This window comes from Onychostruthus taczanowskii, unplaced genomic scaffold (genome assembly GCF_017590055.1).
Source record: "Onychostruthus taczanowskii isolate IOZ18803 unplaced genomic scaffold, ASM1759005v1 scaffold43, whole genome shotgun sequence".
NCBI lineage: Eukaryota > Metazoa > Chordata > Aves > Passeriformes > Passeridae > Onychostruthus > Onychostruthus taczanowskii.
Genome location: NW_024501792.1, coordinates 3313738 through 3330773, shown reverse-complemented (window position 1 = coordinate 3330773; position 17036 = coordinate 3313738). Strand labels below are relative to the sequence as shown.

Sequence of the window (17036 nt, the reverse complement as noted above, 5' to 3'; positions counted from 1 at the left end):
CTCCTTCTTTCTCCTTTTATTTCTCCCTTTTTCTCTTTTTTCTCCTTTCTTCTTCCTCTTTTCTCTTTCTTTTTTCCCCTTCTTTCCCCCACTTTTCTCCCTTCTTTACCTTCTTACCCTTCCCTTCTTTTTCCTCTTCTTTCTCCCTTATTTTTCTTCTGCTTTCCCCCTTCTTTTTCCTTTTCTTTCTTCCTTATTTTCCTTTTTATTTATCCCTTTTCCCCCTTTCTTTTTCCTCTTCTTTCTCCATTCTTTTTCCTCTGCCTACCCCTTCTTTTTCCTCTTATTTCTCCCATTTTTCCTCATTCTTACCCTCCCCTTCTTTTTCCCCCTTCTTTTTCCTGTTCTTTCCTCCTTCTTTTTCCTTTCATTTCTCCCTTTTTTTCCTCTTCTTTCCCCCATCTTTCTCCTCTGCTTTCCCCCTTCTTTCTCCCCCTTTTCTTCCTTCTTTCTCCCTTCTTTCCCTCCCCTTCTTTTTCCCCCTTCTTTTTCCTGTTCTTTCCTCCTTCTTTTTCCTTTCATTTCTCCCTTTTTTCCTCTTCTTTCCCCCTTCTTTCTCCTCTGCTTTCCCCCTTCTTTCTCCCACTTTTCTTCCTTCTTTCTCCCACTTTTCTCTCCCCTTCTTTTTCCTCTTATTTCCCTTTCCTCTTCTTTCCCCCTTTTCCCCCCCTCTTTTCATCTCCTTCCACCCCTCCTCTTCTCCTCTTCCTCCCCCCATTCTTCCCCCCTTTTTTCCCCCGTTCCCAGCCATTGCCAGCAGCAATCCCCAGGCTTTCCCCGAGCGTTCCCCGCGGTGTTTGACCCCCCCTGTGCGTGTTCCCTCGCAGGGAAGATGCCGAGGCACCCAAGGCGCACCTCGTCAAACCCGGCTCGTCCTCCTCGGGCTCCCGGAGCTCCCGCTCGGGTTCCTCCTCCACCAGGTCCACAGCCAACAGTGCCTCCCGCAGCCAGCGGACTTTGTCCACCGAAGCCACCCCGCACCTGACCCCTCCCCAGTACGGCCAGCGCCAGCTGGACAGGAAAGAAGAGCCCAAAAAAGTCGATTACAACCACCTGGTGAAGGTGGCGGTGCCCGCGGTGATGGTGCCCGCGCAGAGCCGCGCCTTCCAGACCGTGTGACATCCCCGGAGCCTGTGTGACATCCCCTGTCCCCAGCGCCACTTGTCACAGCACCGGCCACTTCGCAGCGCTAGGGCAGCCTCATCTTCATCACTCGGGATCGTTCACGCCGCCAGAAGCCCTCCCGCTCGCTTCTTTCTGAGCCTCACTAAGGTTCTGATGCAGATTTAAGAAAGATTTGTTGGAGCTTCTTTTTAAATTATCTTTTTTTTTTCTTTGAAAATGGAACACTGAGCATTAAAAACCTACGACAGCAAAGCTGTGCTGTCGAGTGAAACTGTATGAGTGAAAAGAAGCTGAACCTCAGGATTTTTTAAAAGGGATCGACAAAGACTTAAAGATGCATGATATTCCAGAGAGGTTTTGTGGGGAGGGAGAAGTCTCTCGGACTGGTTTTGGAGAAGGTTCTCGAAGATGTGTTGTCTTAAGTGAAGAATTTTGAGGCTGAGGGTGTCCAGCCCCAAAGGGAACTGACAGGTGCTTCACATTTTCTGCATTCAGTGAAATTCTGGAGGCTGCAACTAAAGTGGAAATTAAAGGATCACTCCCAAAGGACAAGAGATGCAGTATTAAGGCGTCTGAACGAAACTCTGCTAAAGAGAAAGGACCTTTTCTCAAGAAAACAGAGGTGCTTTAATTGCCAGAATAAACTTAGGGCCAGGAGCCTGACTCTGCTTCCACGGGCAGCACTGCAGAGCCACGGGAGCCCCACTGGAGGGGAGCCCCTGGCTGCTGAGCCTTAGAGAGGAGAACTGGGCACTGAAGCCAGCAGGGAGGCAGTGAAATGGGCACTGAAGCCAGCAGGGAGGCAGTGAAATGGGCACTGAAGCCAGCAGGGAGGGCCACCAATGCACCAAAAAGCCAGGATGGAGCGTTGGAAGAGCTCTCGGTCACTGCCAGCTGGAGAATTGGCCAGGTTTGGGGGGAGCTGTGCTGGAGAAGCCTTATGGAAAGTTCTCCCCGGGACTGAGTGAGCAGCATTCCCCAGGGAAGGCCTGAAGGGTTCCCTGGCAGAGGAAAACACACCTGGGACAGGTGAACAAGCACAAAACGCTGCTCCCACCAGGACATTTGGTGTGTGCTGTCCCACTCCTACACCAAATGCTGGGCCATGTGCCAGGGCTGACGCTTAAACCTTTAGCAGGACCCTTAAAAAATGGCAAGAATTGTAAAAATTTTTTTTTGTGAGCAACCAGGTTAAGTGTTTCCACGGAATATGAAGTTAGGAAAGGATGGGAGGTAGGGACAGAAGCAGAATTCTGTCGCTGATGTTTTCCTCTGAAGGACTTGGCTCTGACCACTGCTACACACAAGACACTGAGCTTGTAGGTTCTAGATTCCTGTATTCCTAGACTGGTGATTTTCTGTTTCAAAAATGAGGGTGTTTGGGGTTTTTTTCCCCACTGGAGGGAGGGAAAGGGTTTCTCCAATTTGTGGAAAGAGCCTACAGAAGATGGATGAGCACAGAAGAACCACAGATCTATAATTCTTTCACTCCAGGATTGTTATTAATCTCCTTTTCTGATTGAGACCCAGAATTTTAATTCCTTTACTTGAGATCTTCGATGACCTGATCAAAGCCAAGCCCTGCTCAGGCTACTTCCATATGGGAAAGAGTTTCCAAACTTGCCCTACACTGTGTGAGAACTTCTCTTCCTAGGAACAGTCACTCAAAATTCCATTTCTCTACCCCAGATTTAACCCTTGCAGGACAAATTCCTGATGCTGTGCAGGGAAAACAATCCCAGTTTTAATAAGGGAGGCCTGGCATGAGGTGTTTGATAAGCTGCTCCTGCCACCCCTGCTGGGGGTGGATACTCTGCCATTCCACCCTGGATGCTCCGGGATCCATCCTGGATCAGCTGGGTGGGAAACAGCAGCTCTGTGTGCCTGGGATTCCTCTGCAGTTGGTTTTATCCTGAGCTCTGAAGGTTCAGATGCTCCAAAGCACTCCTGAGCCACTCCAGAGCTGGGAAAATTCCAAAAGCAGGCACAGGATGGTGAAAGCAGCTGGTGGGTTCTTCTGTGGGTGCTCACTGTGCTGAACATTCCCTGAGCTGCCCCCGAGTGATGGGCTTCTGCTCCAGCCAGGTTTCATGAGCTCTCAGAGAGCTTAGCACACCCGAGATAGCCCAGCTACCCCAAATGGCATAAAACCAGCAGGATGGCTTCTGAGGTGGTGTTGGAAACAGAAAAAAGGTTCAATAAAAGACAAAATAACAAAGCTCTTACAGAGAAAAACCAAACCAGGGGCAAGAGGTTCTTGCTGCTGCTAAAACACCCCACAAAAGCGATTATTTCTTTGTTCTCTTCTTAGTGAATTACCCAGGCCAGACCTCTTGGCCTCTGTCCACTCAGCCCCAGTTCTAAGGTGAAGTCCAAAAGGTCCTATGAGGTGTCTTTGTACCAAATTGAGAGAGAAACTACTAGGCTTTTTGCCTTTTTAAGCAGGCAAAGAATAATTTAATCACTCTGTCAGCAGAGGGAACATTCCAACATTCCCACACCTGAGCATCCTCACCCCCAGGAGTGCTTTCCCTGAGCCTCCAGGAGCTCTCACCACAAAGCCAGCGTGACAGTCCCAGCAGCTGAGCTGGCCAAAGGCTCTGGGGCACCTTTGGTCCCAGCCCAGGCTGGTAATTAGCAGAGAGGATCCTCTGCAGCCTGGAGGGAGGAGAATTTGCCCTGGCAGGATTTCCTGGAGCCGCTGGGCAGCCCTGGCAGCCTCTGCTGCTGCGGAACCCCGTGCTGGGAGCTCTGCTGGCAGGGCTGAGAGCTCTGGGGGCTTGGGGAGGGTCAGGCAGAGGGGCAGAGGCTGGGGCATCCTCTGGGGGATCCATCCTGGCTGCCCCAAGCCCTGCTGGCTCGGAATTCCCAACCTGCCCAGGTATCTGCTCCAGCCCACACATCCACTCACAGGGAAGGGTAAAGTTCATCACCAAAGGGAGCAGGAGAAAGGGATCATTCCAAAGGTACTCTATTTTCCAAGCTCCAGCCCATCAGGAGTTGCACAAGGGAAGCAAATAAGCCAAACCCTGTTTTGTAAAATAGTGTATTAAAGCATTTACTGTCATATACCAGCTATTAATTGTGTGATTAAATGCCTACCATGTTATGTAGCTTTTTGTTTCTCAGCAGCTAAACTAAGCTTCCATCTCTGCTACCTGCTATGATTGGTGTACTTGTACTGTGTCTGAACAACTCAGAGGAAAGCAAATATTTATTATTGATTCCTTTGAATCAATGATTTAATAATTTTTTTTTGGTTGGTTGTTTTATAAATAAAGGTGCTGCAGCTGAAGTGCTGCAGCTCAACTCAACTCGTGCCATTTTCTGTGGTGTGATGGCTTTCAGGCTGTCAATCTGAATCCAAGGGGGGGAAAAAAAAAAAAGGATGGAGTTAAAAATACCATTTTTAAGCTAAGCAGGCCTATGTGCATATTTGCATGGGAAGCGTGGGGAAGCTGGGCTTTTTTTCCTGGGTATTTTTCAGTCTAAATCAGGTGACAAAAGATGTGAAACCCTGGGTGATGCATGGAAGCAAAAGTGGTTTTCTCTGGGGATAAACCCCAGATATTTGGGTAATCTGGGATATTTGGGTACCTGGGATATTTTGGCTGAGGATGCAGGTGCTGGAAGCCAAGCTGGTAAACAAATAATGCCAGCACAACAACTCCTGGTGGCTTCATCCTCGCCCTGCCGCGACCTTCCTGCTGAACCAGCCCACGTGCCTGGCTTTCCTCATGAGCTCCGAGGTGAGGAGGAAACCTTGAGCTGTGCTCAGCCACTTCAGATCTCTGCAGATAAAGCTTGGGAGGCAGCTGGGCGTGGGATTTAGGGGAGCTAAAGGTGCTGTGCTTGGTTTCTCTCAGCCTTCTCTCCCCCCAGGGTGTTTTGCAGGGGTGCTCAGACATCAACAATCCTCCTTGGTGAAATGCGGGAGCAAAAATTGCAACATAATCAGTATTTAAAACAAAACAGGGTGACAACACGGTGGTCTCACAGGTGTGGCCGGTCTGTCCCTAACTCAGGAGCAAACGCTGCTCCTGCTCCCACTGGAGTTGATGACATTAAAAACCCTGGCTGGGTTCAGAGAGGAGTTGTGCAGTCGCAGACTTTTGTACAGGATCTGGGATTTGGGGTTATTTTTAACCCGGAGCAGTTTGTCCTGACACGCTGAGAGGGGGGAACCCCGTGGGAAAGGGAAGGGAGGGCCTTGGAAATGGGTGATTTTCAAACTTCAGCAAATCTAGTGTTATATAAATAAGTGCTGCTGTGGTGAGCAGCAGGAATGCCTTTGATAATCTCCCTTCTCCTCCCAAGTCTGTTTGAAACGCTGAAAGGAGAAGCAGTGCTAGATCCTTCATACACTAAATTCACTCCCAAAAATAACGTTTCAATCCATAACTTAAAAAACCCCCTCCACGCTAAATACTTAAACTAAATACTTAAGCCTGCCAAGTTTTAATTGATGTGATATCAAGCAAACGAGCTCCTTTTGTCCAGTCGAACAGCCTCTAATTTCTGATGGGATGAGTCATTTGCAAACTGCCCTCCTCCCTGCACTGACTCACTGCAGTTCCACTGCCTCCCCTTGCTCTCAGCCCGCTCTCATCTAAATGTCACTGTGGCATCCCGAGCTGCTATTCTTAGGTCCTGCCCAAATTCTGCCCATGCTCTTTTAAAAAAAAGCCCAAACAACCACCCCAAAGGCGAACAGCAAGGGTGCCATTCTTAGGTCCTGCCCAAATTCTGCCCATGCTTTAAAAAAAAAAAAAAGCAACCCCAAAGGCGAACAGCAAGGGTGCCGTGGTGGGCTCAGGGGGGATTACTCTGAGGAGCATCTCTGGAGGAACCTTGGAGCAGAACAGCACAGCAGCTGGACTCTGGACAGGGTGGAGTGTGCCCGGCACGCCTCACCTGGCCAGGTGTGCCAGCTTTGGACAGAGCTGGTGCTCCGTGGCACAGAGCCCCTTCTGCACCAAATTCCAGCTCCAAAGCCTGCCCGCCCTGGGATGCCACCCCAAAATCCCAGCTCAGATTTCGGCCCTGAGCAAACCGGCAGGACACCAGCGACTCCCCGCTGCTGTGGCACTGGCTCTGTGGGCTGCCACTGGCTCGCCAGCCAGGTCACATCTCCCTGTTGTCACCCCAAATGGCCAGGAAAAGGGATGTTGCCACCCTGGCTCAGGATGTGGCTTGCACAGAGGAATTATCCCAGGCAGACACGAGGAACAGGCCGAGCGATCTGCTCCTGTGCTGGATTTCAAGTGTTACCAAGAGCATTTTTGTCTAAAGGTAACCTGGGAGAACCTGAAATGCTTTTTTTGTGCTGTTTTCACCCCTTTAAAGGGAAGCTGCCTTGCCTGCTGTCCCCGTGTGCCGTGTCCCAGAGCCTGGCCAGGGCTCGTGTTTGTGTTCCCTGCTCCCAGTGCCCCCCTGGCCTTTATTCCCTGTAAATATTGGATGCAGCCCTGAGCGTGACCTCGGGCGATTCCCAACCTCTGCCCCGCTCCCCTCATCCCTAGGGACACCAAAAACCCCTCTCTTTTTCACCATTTCCCTTCCCAAATAAATCAATCCATGCCGGGAGCTGGATTACCCCCACACCAACGGGTGACACCCTGTCCTTGGCCTGGATGATTGATGGGAACATTTAGGGTGGATTATAAAGCGTGGAGATGCCAAAATGCCTTTTTCTCTGCGGAACAAGAAGCTCCAGTGCCTAAACCACCACAAACACGGCTTCCTGCGGGAGAAACAGGCCGCGGGGTGAAGCGGGGAACGCTCCCTTGCCTTGCAGGAGGGAACATGGAGGATGCTGATTGTACTGAGGGGATTTGCTGAGCAGACGCTGCGGGAAGCACTGGGGAAACGCCAGGCGATGGCTGCGGGGATGAGGCCGGGGAATGGCGCCGCTCCTGAGGGGAAGGAGGGATCTCGGCGGGCACAGGGGGATCGCCGGGGCTGCGCCCTGGCTCGCCCCTCATGGCGCCGCCATCTTGAGCTTCCCCTTCCCCGCCGCTCTCCTTCCCCGCCGCCCTCTATGCAAATCACCCGCCATTCCCGCGCGCCGATTGGCCCCTCCCGCCCCATTGCGAAATATGCAAATAAAGACGTGGCGCGCCGCGCGGCGATTGGCTGAAATGCCCGCCGTCTCCCCGCGCCACGCCCTCCATCCGTGTCGTCACCCGCGGCGCGGGCTCTGATTGGCCAAAGCGCGAGGAAAGGCGCGCCCACCGCGGGGTTTGGGGGGGCGCGGGGAAAGCGCATGAAGGTTCGAGAACGCGGGGCCGGCCGGCGCGCAACGCCCCCTTCCGGCGTGCGTCACGCACGGCAGGGACCAATCACTTGTGACCGGGGGGGCGGGATCTACGCGGTGATTGGTCAGGACTGTGCGAGGGAGGCGTGGCCTTCTGGAAGGTTCTGGGCGGGTATAAAAGGGCGGCGCGGCGGTCGCGGGGCATTGAGCGAGCCGGAGCTGAGCTGAGAGCCTGCCCAGTGTGTGAACGAGAGACCGGGCCGGACTGCGGGTAACGGGGCTGGGGGGGGCAGCAGGCGGCACGGGGAGGGCGGGTTGGGACGGGGCTGCCTTGGAATGGCGTAGGGCGGGTGTTGGAGGCAGCTTGGAGGTGACCTGGAAAGGGCGGAGGGCCCCCGGAGTGATTTTGTGTCCTCAGGAACCGTTGTGCTGCGGGGATGGCGAGGGAACGGCGGGTACTGACCCATTTTGGGCTGGAGGGGTGGTGTTTTTTATCCCGGTATTTCCACATTTATCTCTTCAATGTGGTCTGCCGCGGGAGGGGGAGGAGCGGGAGCTCCGCTTCCCTCCCCCACTCCCCCCCCCCCCCCCCCCCCCCCGATTCCATTACTTTTGAGACGGCGGAGGGCTCGAGGAGGCGCAGCGCCCATCTTACCTCGCTGGGGGGCGGCCTGGGGCGGTGCCGGGGCATAGCGGGTGCTGCAGTGACCGGGGGTGGAGAACGGCCACGTGTGGGATGCGGAGGGGATGGCTCCGGGTTGGGGGGGGGATCGGTGTCGCAAGGGGCTGGGGCTGCGCTGGCACACGCGGCCCGCCCGCCGGGGACTCCATTTCCCGGCAGCCCCCGGACGCGCCCCTCCCCCGCGCTCACGTTGCGCGGGCGGCGCGGGGCACGCTGGGACTTGGAGTCCCTGGCCACGTGGTGCGGGGGACACCAAGCGGCGGAGGCGGGGAGTGCAGCCGGGGGGCGCTGCGGGGCCACGTGGGAGAACGGGGCTGGGATTGCGGTGGGATTCCAGGCTCATCCGGGGCTGGGATTGCGGTGGGATTCCAGGCTCATCCTGGGCTGGGATTGCGGTGGGATTCCAGGCTCATCCGGGGCTGGGATTGCGGTGGGATTCCAGGCTCATCCTGGGCTGGGATTGCAGTGGGATTCCAGGCTCATCCGGGGCTGGGATTGCGGTGGGATTCCAGGCTCATCCGGGGCTGGGATTGCAGTGGGATTCCAGGCTCATCCTGGGCTGGGATTGCAGTGGGATTCCAGGCTCATCCGGGGCTGGGATTGCAGTGGGATTCCAGGCCATCCGGGGCTGGGATTGCGGTGGGATTCCAGGCTCATCCTGGGCTGGGATTGCGGTGGGATTCCAGGCTCATCCGGGGCTGGGATTGCGGTGGGATTCCAGGCTCATCCGGGGCTGGGATTCCAGGTTCATCCTGGGATTCATCCACAGCGGTTTGGGCGGGAAGGGATCCAGTTGCAACCCTTTACAGCGGGACACATTTCACTAGAGCAGGCTGATCCCAGCCCCACCAGCCTGCCCGTGAACATTTAAATAAAGAAATTACCACAATTTTTCCGGTCAAGCTGTATCTTCTTCACTTTTAACTAAATTATTCGTGTTTTTCTTTTTTTTTTTTTTTCAGACAAGATGTCGAAGGGACCAGCTGTCGGGATTGATCTTGGCACCACCTATTCCTGTGTTGGCGTGTTCCAGCACGGGAAGGTGGAGATCATTGCCAATGACCAGGGCAACCGCACCACGCCGAGCTACGTGGCCTTCACAGACACAGAGAGGCTCATCGGTGATGCTGCCAAGAACCAGGTGGCCATGAACCCAACCAACACAGTCTTTGGTAAGGCTGCAGGATTGGCACGCTGTTCAGTGGTTAAAGGGATGTTTCCTGGCTTTTAGTGTGAATCACTAAAAGGTTTTCTCATAGCAGTTTTATACTTAAATTATTTCTAACCAGAATAAAGTTGTGATAACAAAAGCTAAAATTTATTAAAGGCAGGGAAAATATTTGCCCTGCAGTAGGTTTTTCAGGGTAGTCAGTCTTGAATAAGCTTCATCAGTTGTCTTAACATAGTTTGTGGTTCAGTATTTTGGTGGTAATAGCACTGAATTTATGCACGTTAAAGAGATGAAATTTAGTGAATGCACCTGAGCCTTAACAAAGCACTAATAATGTTAAGGATGCTAATCTAGAATTTTCTCTATTTTTAGTGAGAATTTTAGGTGTTTAGTTAAAAGTGACCATTATTAAATATTCAAATTATCTCTTCCAGATGCAAAACGGTTGATTGGGCGCAGATTCGATGACTCTGTGGTGCAGTCTGACATGAAGCACTGGCCCTTCACTGTGGTCAACGATGCTGGCAGACCCAAGGTGCAGGTCGAGTACAAAGGCGAGACAAAGAGTTTCTACCCAGAGGAAATCTCTTCCATGGTTTTAACCAAAATGAAGGAAATCGCGGAGGCTTATCTTGGCAAGGTGAGTCTGGGGCTGAAGTGGAACGCCGTGTGAGCGGTTGTGTGTGAGGATTGCCATCCCTGACCGGGCTCTTGCTGTGTTTGCAGACTGTTACCAATGCAGTAGTGACTGTCCCAGCCTATTTCAACGACTCCCAGCGCCAGGCCACGAAAGATGCCGGAACCATCGCAGGGCTCAACGTCCTGCGGATCATCAACGAGCCCACGGCAGCTGCCATTGCCTATGGGCTGGACAAGAAGGTATGGAGGGCTCTCTGTGCCCGGCCAGGGAGGGAGCTGTTTCAGTAGAAGTAGGAATTAATTAATGAAAGAGGCTGTTCCCTGCAGGTTGGTGCCGAAAGGAACGTGCTCATCTTCGACCTGGGCGGCGGCACCTTCGACGTGTCCATCCTGACCATCGAAGATGGCATCTTTGAGGTGAAATCCACAGCGGGGGACACCCACCTGGGCGGGGAGGACTTCGACAACCGCATGGTGAACCACTTCATCGCCGAGTTCAAGCGCAAGCACAAGAAGGACATCAGCGAGAACAAGCGCGCCGTGCGCCGCCTGCGCACCGCCTGCGAGCGCGCCAAGCGCACCCTGTCCTCCTCCACCCAGGCCAGCATCGAGATCGACTCCCTCTACGAGGGCATCGACTTCTACACCTCCATCACCAGGGCTCGCTTCGAGGAGCTCAACGCCGACCTGTTCCGCGGCACGCTGGACCCCGTGGAGAAGGCGCTGAGGGACGCCAAGCTGGACAAGTCTCAGATCCACGACATCGTGCTGGTGGGAGGCTCCACGCGCATCCCCAAGATCCAGAAACTGCTGCAGGACTTCTTCAACGGCAAAGAGCTCAACAAGAGCATCAACCCTGACGAGGCTGTGGCGTACGGGGCAGGTAATTGATCGTTCTGCAGCTCTCGGGGGGTTTCCACCTCGATCCTAAAGCTTGCCAAAGCTGTAGGAGCTCCCCTTGGACTTGCAATGATGAAGCAGATTCCAAAGCCATTCGTAGTTTCCACCAGAGGTCGAAAGGCTTGTGATGGTGCAAGTACCTTCCTTGGATGTCTGAGCGAGCCCTGTGCACCAGCACGGTTGGCAGGGGATGGCTTGCAGGGGTTTTAATGCTGTGTCTCTCTCCCCAGCTGTGCAGGCCGCCATCCTGTCTGGAGACAAGTCTGAGAACGTGCAGGACCTGCTGCTGCTGGATGTGACTCCCCTGTCCCTGGGTATTGAGACAGCTGGAGGGGTCATGACAGTCCTGATCAAGCGCAACACCACCATCCCCACCAAGCAGACCCAGACCTTCACAACTTACTCTGACAACCAGCCCGGGGTGCTGATCCAGGTGAGCACTGAGCTCTGGGGTAGTAACAGCACACTGACAGTGCTTCCACTGATTAACACCTTTTTTGATGAACTTAATTTTTAGGCCAGAGGTGTTAAATTCCTGTAATTTGTCAATTCCTGGTTGCTGTGATGAAAGTGACTCCAAAGCCATTCGTAGTTTCCACCAGAAGTCGAAAGACTGGTGTTGGTCCAAGTACCTTCCTTGGATGTCTGAGCGACCACATCCCTTCAGGGTAATAATTAATTAACCCATTATGACTTTAATGACATAATGTGATGCTTCTCCTCCTTAGGTGTATGAAGGAGAACGTGCTATGACTAAGGACAACAACTTGCTGGGCAAGTTTGAGCTGACTGGCATTCCCCCTGCTCCCAGAGGGGTCCCTCAGATCGAGGTCACCTTCGACATCGATGCCAATGGCATCCTGAACGTGTCTGCTGTGGATAAGAGCACTGGCAAGGAGAACAAGATCACCATCACAATTGACAAGGGTAAGGATGTGCTGTCCTCCTGGGCTTGTCAAGCTGTGCATGTTTTAGTCAGAACTTGGCTGTAGTCATCCATTTCATACAGATTTATACCTATGTGAGCCTCTAAGCTGCAGTAATTAATAAATTAAGAAGGCATGTTCAGGGCCTCTTCTGCCCCCCCAGGTTTAAAGTGTGTGATGTTTGGGAGTCAGGGATCATTCCCTGAGGACAGTCCATGCTCATGGTTTGTGTTCTCTGCAGGCCGACTGAGCAAGGAGGACATCGAGAGGATGGTGCAGGAGGCAGAGAAGTACAAGGCAGAGGATGAGAAGCAGAGGGATAAGGTGTCCTCCAAGAATTCCCTGGAGTCCTACGCCTTCAACATGAAAGCCACCGTGGAGGATGAGAAGCTCCAGGGCAAGATCTCTGACGATGACAAGCAGAAAATCCTGGACAAATGCAATGAGATCATCAACTGGCTGGACAAGAACCAGGTATGTCAGAGTCCCTGTTCAGCTGCCAGGGGCTGCCTGAGCCACAGGGACAGTTCAGGCTGGAGGGGGAGCGCTGGTTGCTGTGATGAAAGAGATTCCAAAGCCATTCGTAGTTTCCACCAGAAGTCTTTGGAAAGACTTGTGTTGGTCCAAGTACCTTCCTTGGATGTCTGAGCGACCACAGCTGGAGAGCACAGCTGGTTCCCAATCCCTCCTGTTCCCTGGCTGCCTTCCCAGGGGCGTGTTACTGCTCAGGAACAATGTGAGATGCCAAACCAAGCAGGAATAATTGTGCCTCTGATGCAAGTCTGGCTTGGTGCTGGGGCTAAACCAGCCAAGATTGTTAAAATGTGTGAGCCAGGCAGTGCTGCTGTGCCCACCAGTGCAGATAGTTAAAATGCATCCCCCAGGCAGTGCTGCTGTGCCCACCAGTGCAGATTGTTGAAATGCATCCCCCAGGCAGTGCTGCTCTGCCCACCAGTGCAGATTGTTGAAATGCATCCCCCAGGCAGTGCTGTTTCCCTCCTGGGCTGTGCCCAGAGTCCCAGATTGTTGAAATGCATCCCCCAGGCAGTGCTGCTGTGCCCACCAGTGCAGGTTGTTGAAATGCATCCCCCAGGCAGTGCTGTTTCCCTCCTGGGCTGTGCCTGAGCTCTCGTTTCTCTTGCAGACGGCCGAGAAGGAGGAGTTTGAGCACCAGCAGAAGGAGCTGGAGAAGGTTTGCAACCCCATCATCACCAAGCTGTACCAGAGTGCAGGAGGGATGCCCGGTGGGATGCCTGGAGGATTCCCTGGGGGTGGAGCTCCTCCCTCCGGGGGAGCCTCCTCTGGCCCAACCATCGAGGAGGTGGACTAAGGACCCTGGGAAATGCATTCCACTAGCAGTTAGTGTTGGAGGAGACCCCCAGCTGGGGGTTGGAGTGAAGGACCCAATCCTGTAGGCACATCTGGGTTTATTTTGCCAGATTAATAACTCCATAACTGAGCTGCTGTAAAAAAAAAAAAAAAAAAAAAAAGAAAAAAAATAAAAAAAGAAAAAAAAGCTTTTTTTTTTCTGGGCATTTTAAATACTTGAAAGTGTGCGCAGGTGGGAGATGAATACCATTGCACTTTACAGTACTGTAAATGAGTGGGAATGCAATTCATGTCCTAAAGAATAAAAACTATTTAATGGGCATCACACTGTCTCTGCCTTCACTTGATTCTACCAGCTGACCAGTGCAAATAAAGGGAAAAAAACCTAAATTCAGGGAATTGGTGCTGAACTGAGCGTGACCCAGGGGGTGTTGCAGTGGGAAAAGAGGTTTGGAGCAGGGGCTGCTTGAGCAGTTAGAGCCTGGGCGGATTTTTGAGAGGAGAACTTGAAATGGATTATTTCTGAGCTGTGGCAGACAATTTCAGCATTAACTAGTTTGGAAAAGACCTTTTCAAACCCATAAGTTTTATCCTGCAAGTACAAGAATACTGGATAATTAGTTTTTCTTGAAGGGATTACTGGCTGAAGTATCTCAGTTTGTGGGATGATTCAGAGGTGACTGGAGGTGGAGAATTTGCTGGCCAGGCCTGGGGTGATGTTTTCAGCAATACTTGGCTGAAATAATAATGAATATAAAAACTAATAATATTTTGTAACTATAGTAATGTATGCAAATGTTTTTCAAGAATATTTGAATACTGTTTTATGAAAAAAAACCCACTGCTGTATGTGTAAATAGTATCAGTGAAGGAACAATTTAATTGCAATTAAGATGAGAAAATTCCTAGAGCAGTGCCAGGTGGAAGGAACTTGGGATGATCCAGTCTGGGACTCAAAAATATTTTGTGTTAGGGACCCTGCCAAGGGCAGGGGCATTGCAGTGATTGCCCTTGAGCCATTCCTGAGATCCCATTAGAAATCCTCCCCTCCCTGAGGGCAAACCCTGATCCCTCAAGTTCTTTGGGTTAGAACCTGAGCACTGCCTTTACATGAACATTTAATGGGCAAAATAAAAACTTAAAAGCAATCATGGAATTATTCCCTGCTTCCTCTCACAGTCAGGGTTCAGCTATTCCTAGGAAAGCTGAGATCCAGAATATTCCAGTCTCCTTCCTCAGCTCCATGAGCCCCCACCGTGCTCTGGGACAGCCCTGAGCTGATTTGGGATCAAAAACATCCCTGGGTGCTCATCCCTGTTTTATCCCAAAAACCTCTGGAGAAACTCACCTGTCCCAGCCCAATCCAGGTGACTTGGGGCCGGGACAGGCTGTCCTTGGTGTCCCCATGCTGCCCTGCTAGCTGTGAGAATCCCCTAATAACAACCAGGGAATAATGGAAAATTAATTAAGCACACAAAATGGGGAGGGAAATTAGAAGGATTTAAATACATTTTAATTCGGGGACCCTGCTGGCACTGCTGGTGCTGGGCCACCAGATAGCAGCACCTGCCCAGGAATGGCAGAGAGGTCCCTTTTTTTGGGACATCACTTTTTTGGGTCCCTTTTCTTGGTTGCCCCTCTGGGTTTGAATTTCATCACCCCTAATTATTTATGGTATTCAATGTGCTCCAGAGCAGCACCTCCCATTAATGGTGTGCAGGTTTTTGTTGCCTGGAGGGCCACAAAATGGAAATGGGGTTTGGAGGGTGGTGCTTTAGGGTGTTCAGTGGGTGAAGGGAGTTCCTGGGGGCTGTCAGAGCTCGGGTTCAAACCCAGAGCCTGGAGGGGCTCAGGGGGGGCTCAGAGGGGAAATCCTGCACGCACAGCACAGCTCTGGGACATGTGGGACAGCAGGAGCTGCTGCAGGGCCCTGCAGCCACAGCCGAGCCTGAGCCAGGGCAGCAGGTGAACAAATGAGTGAAATATATATGGCATTTTTGCATCAATCATAACAAGGAAACACAATTAAAAAAAAAAAAAAAAAAAAAAAAAACCAAACAAAAACAAAAAAACAAAACAAAAAAAAAACCAAACAAAAAAAAAAAAACCAAAATAAAAACCCCTCAGGAAAGGTGAGAGCTGGCTGTAAGGAAAGGCATGGACAGACTGGTTGGAAATTTTCCTATATACCTAGTCCTGGTACCAGGGGACAAGGCATGGGTTTGTTCCTAATCGAGCTGGCTGTAAGGAAAGGCATGGACAGACTTGGAAATTTATTCTTGGTTGGAAATGTTCATATGTACCTAGTCCTGGTAGCAGGGGGCAAGGCCTGGGTTTATTCCTAATCCTGTACCTAACAAAGTCTGAGTTTATACCTAATCCTAGTACCTAACAAAGTGTGGATTTATTCCTAATCCTGGTACCTAACAAGGCGTGGGTTTATACTTAGTCCTGGTACCTAACAAAGTGTGGATTTATTCCTAATCCTGGTACCTAACAAAGTGGATTTATTCCTAATCCTGGTACCTAACAAAGTCTGAGTTTATACCTAATCCTAGTACCTAACAAAGTGGGTTTATTCCTAATCCTGTGCCTAACAAGGTGTGGGTTTACACCCATTCCTGTACCTAACAAGGAATGGGTTTTTACCTAATCCTGTAGTTAATAAAATCTGGGTTTATTCCTAATCCTGTACCTATTAAAGTGTGGGTTAATTCCTAATCTTGGTACCTAACAAAGTGTGGGTTTATTCCTAATCCTGTACCCAACAAGGTGTGGGTTTATACCCGTTCCTGTACCTAACAAGGAATGGGTTTTTACCTAATTTTACACCTAACAAAATCTGGGTTTATACCTAATCCTGGTATTTAACAAAGTGTAGGTTTATTCCTAATCCTGGTATCTAAAAAGGTGCTAGTTTTACCTAATCCTGTACCCAACAAGGTGTGGTTTTATTCCTAATTCTGTACCTAACAAAATCTGGGTTTATTCCTAATCCTGTACCCAACAAGGTGTGGTTTTATTCCTAATTCTGTACCTAACAAAATCTGGGTTTATACCTAATCCTGGTACTTTACAAAATCTGGGTTTATTCCTAATCCTGGTACCTAACAAGGTGTGGGTTTATTCCTATATCTGTACCTAACAAAATCTGGGTTTATTCCTAATCCTGGTACCTAACAAGGTGTGGGTTTATTCCTATATCTGTACCTAACAAAATCTGGGTTTATTCCTAATCCTGTACCCAATAAAGTGTGGGTTTTACCTAATCCTGTACCCAACAAGGTGTGGGTTTATTCCTAATTCTGTACCTAACAAAATCTGGGTTTATTCCTAATCCTGTACCCAATAAAGTGTGGGTTTTACCTAATCCTGTACCCAACAAGGCGTGGCTTTATTCACACCACTCTACCCAGCACACACATGCACTCAGCACCCTCCTCCTCCTCCTCCCTGCCCTTCCTCCCCTCTCCCTCCCCACCCTCATCCCCTCCCTGCTGATTTCCCACCAGTGCCTCCCTCTCTTCCCGGGAATGATTTCCCACCGGGCAGCAGGGCTGATTTCACTCATCAAATCTCCCTGCACTCCTCGCACATGGGATGTTTAGCCCGGCCCCAGCGAAGCGCTCCGAGTGTTAACGTGTGGCAGGCTGCCTGCAGCCAGCATTAGGCTGTAATTTGAAAGTGAGTGAAGTGATAATGCCACGCTCCCTGCTTTTGTGAGCCTGCATTAATGCAGCTCCGCCAGCACCAGGCATCGACTCCCACTAATAGTGTGAGGGAGGGTGGCAAAATTGGGGCTGATGCAGGAAATAAAGGGTATTGACCAGCCCACTGCAGTGCCACAGCGGCCTTTAATCTATTACTGCCCTTGATGGGGGTGTTTTAATGCAACTTTAGTGACAATCACATTTGCAGTCCCCACTCTGCCTGCTGCGAGGGCGGCGGACTCGGGTCAGGCTGTGGCTCAGAGCTCATGGGTATTGATCGTGGCCAGGCTCAGGGCTC

The 17036-nt window shown here is 51.3% G+C and overlaps 3 protein-coding genes and 3 non-coding genes across 7 annotated transcripts in view; all 6 read left to right on the top strand.

Annotated features, from left to right (window-relative positions):
* The window catches only part of LOC121340896 (CXADR like membrane protein), a 55032-nt gene extending 50639 nt beyond the window's left edge, over positions 1 to 4393 (top strand). The window contains exon 7 of one of the 2 annotated variants that reach the window (XM_041413963.1): positions 828 to 4393. In XM_041413963.1, the coding sequence (XP_041269897.1) occupies positions 828 to 1119 (292 nt within the window). In that variant the 3' untranslated portion in view covers positions 1120 to 4393. The remainder of the gene's footprint in view (positions 1 to 827) is intronic. The other variant, XM_041413964.1, reaches the window with a different exon arrangement.
* A 3103-nt stretch (positions 4394 to 7496) lies between these two features.
* HSPA8 (heat shock protein family A (Hsp70) member 8) lies at positions 7497 to 13350 on the top strand. Its single transcript, XM_041414009.1, has 9 exons — positions 7497 to 7652; positions 9026 to 9235; positions 9669 to 9874; positions 9961 to 10113; positions 10201 to 10756; positions 11004 to 11206; positions 11502 to 11700; positions 11941 to 12173; positions 12844 to 13350. The coding sequence occupies exons 2-9, from the start codon at positions 9031 to 9033 to the stop codon at positions 13027 to 13029; spliced, it is 1941 nt and encodes a 646-aa protein (XP_041269943.1). The 5' UTR covers positions 7497 to 7652; positions 9026 to 9030; the 3' UTR covers positions 13030 to 13350.
* Positions 7664 to 9019, top strand: LOC121340920 (uncharacterized PE-PGRS family protein PE_PGRS54-like). The gene is made up of 2 exons (XM_041414010.1): positions 7664 to 8680; positions 8785 to 9019. The coding sequence occupies exons 1-2, from the start codon at positions 7819 to 7821 to the stop codon at positions 8898 to 8900; spliced, it is 978 nt and encodes a 325-aa protein (XP_041269944.1). The 5' UTR covers positions 7664 to 7818; the 3' UTR covers positions 8901 to 9019.
* Positions 10838 to 10934, top strand: LOC121340933. Its single transcript, XR_005953372.1, has one exon. It is a non-coding gene; the product is annotated as a small nucleolar RNA SNORD14 (small nucleolar RNA).
* Positions 11330 to 11426, top strand: LOC121340935. The gene has a single exon (XR_005953373.1). It is a non-coding gene; the product is annotated as a small nucleolar RNA SNORD14 (small nucleolar RNA).
* LOC121340932 lies at positions 12251 to 12351 on the top strand. The gene has a single exon (XR_005953371.1). It is a non-coding gene; the product is annotated as a small nucleolar RNA SNORD14 (small nucleolar RNA).
* Positions 13351 to 17036: the final 3686 nt, after the last annotated feature.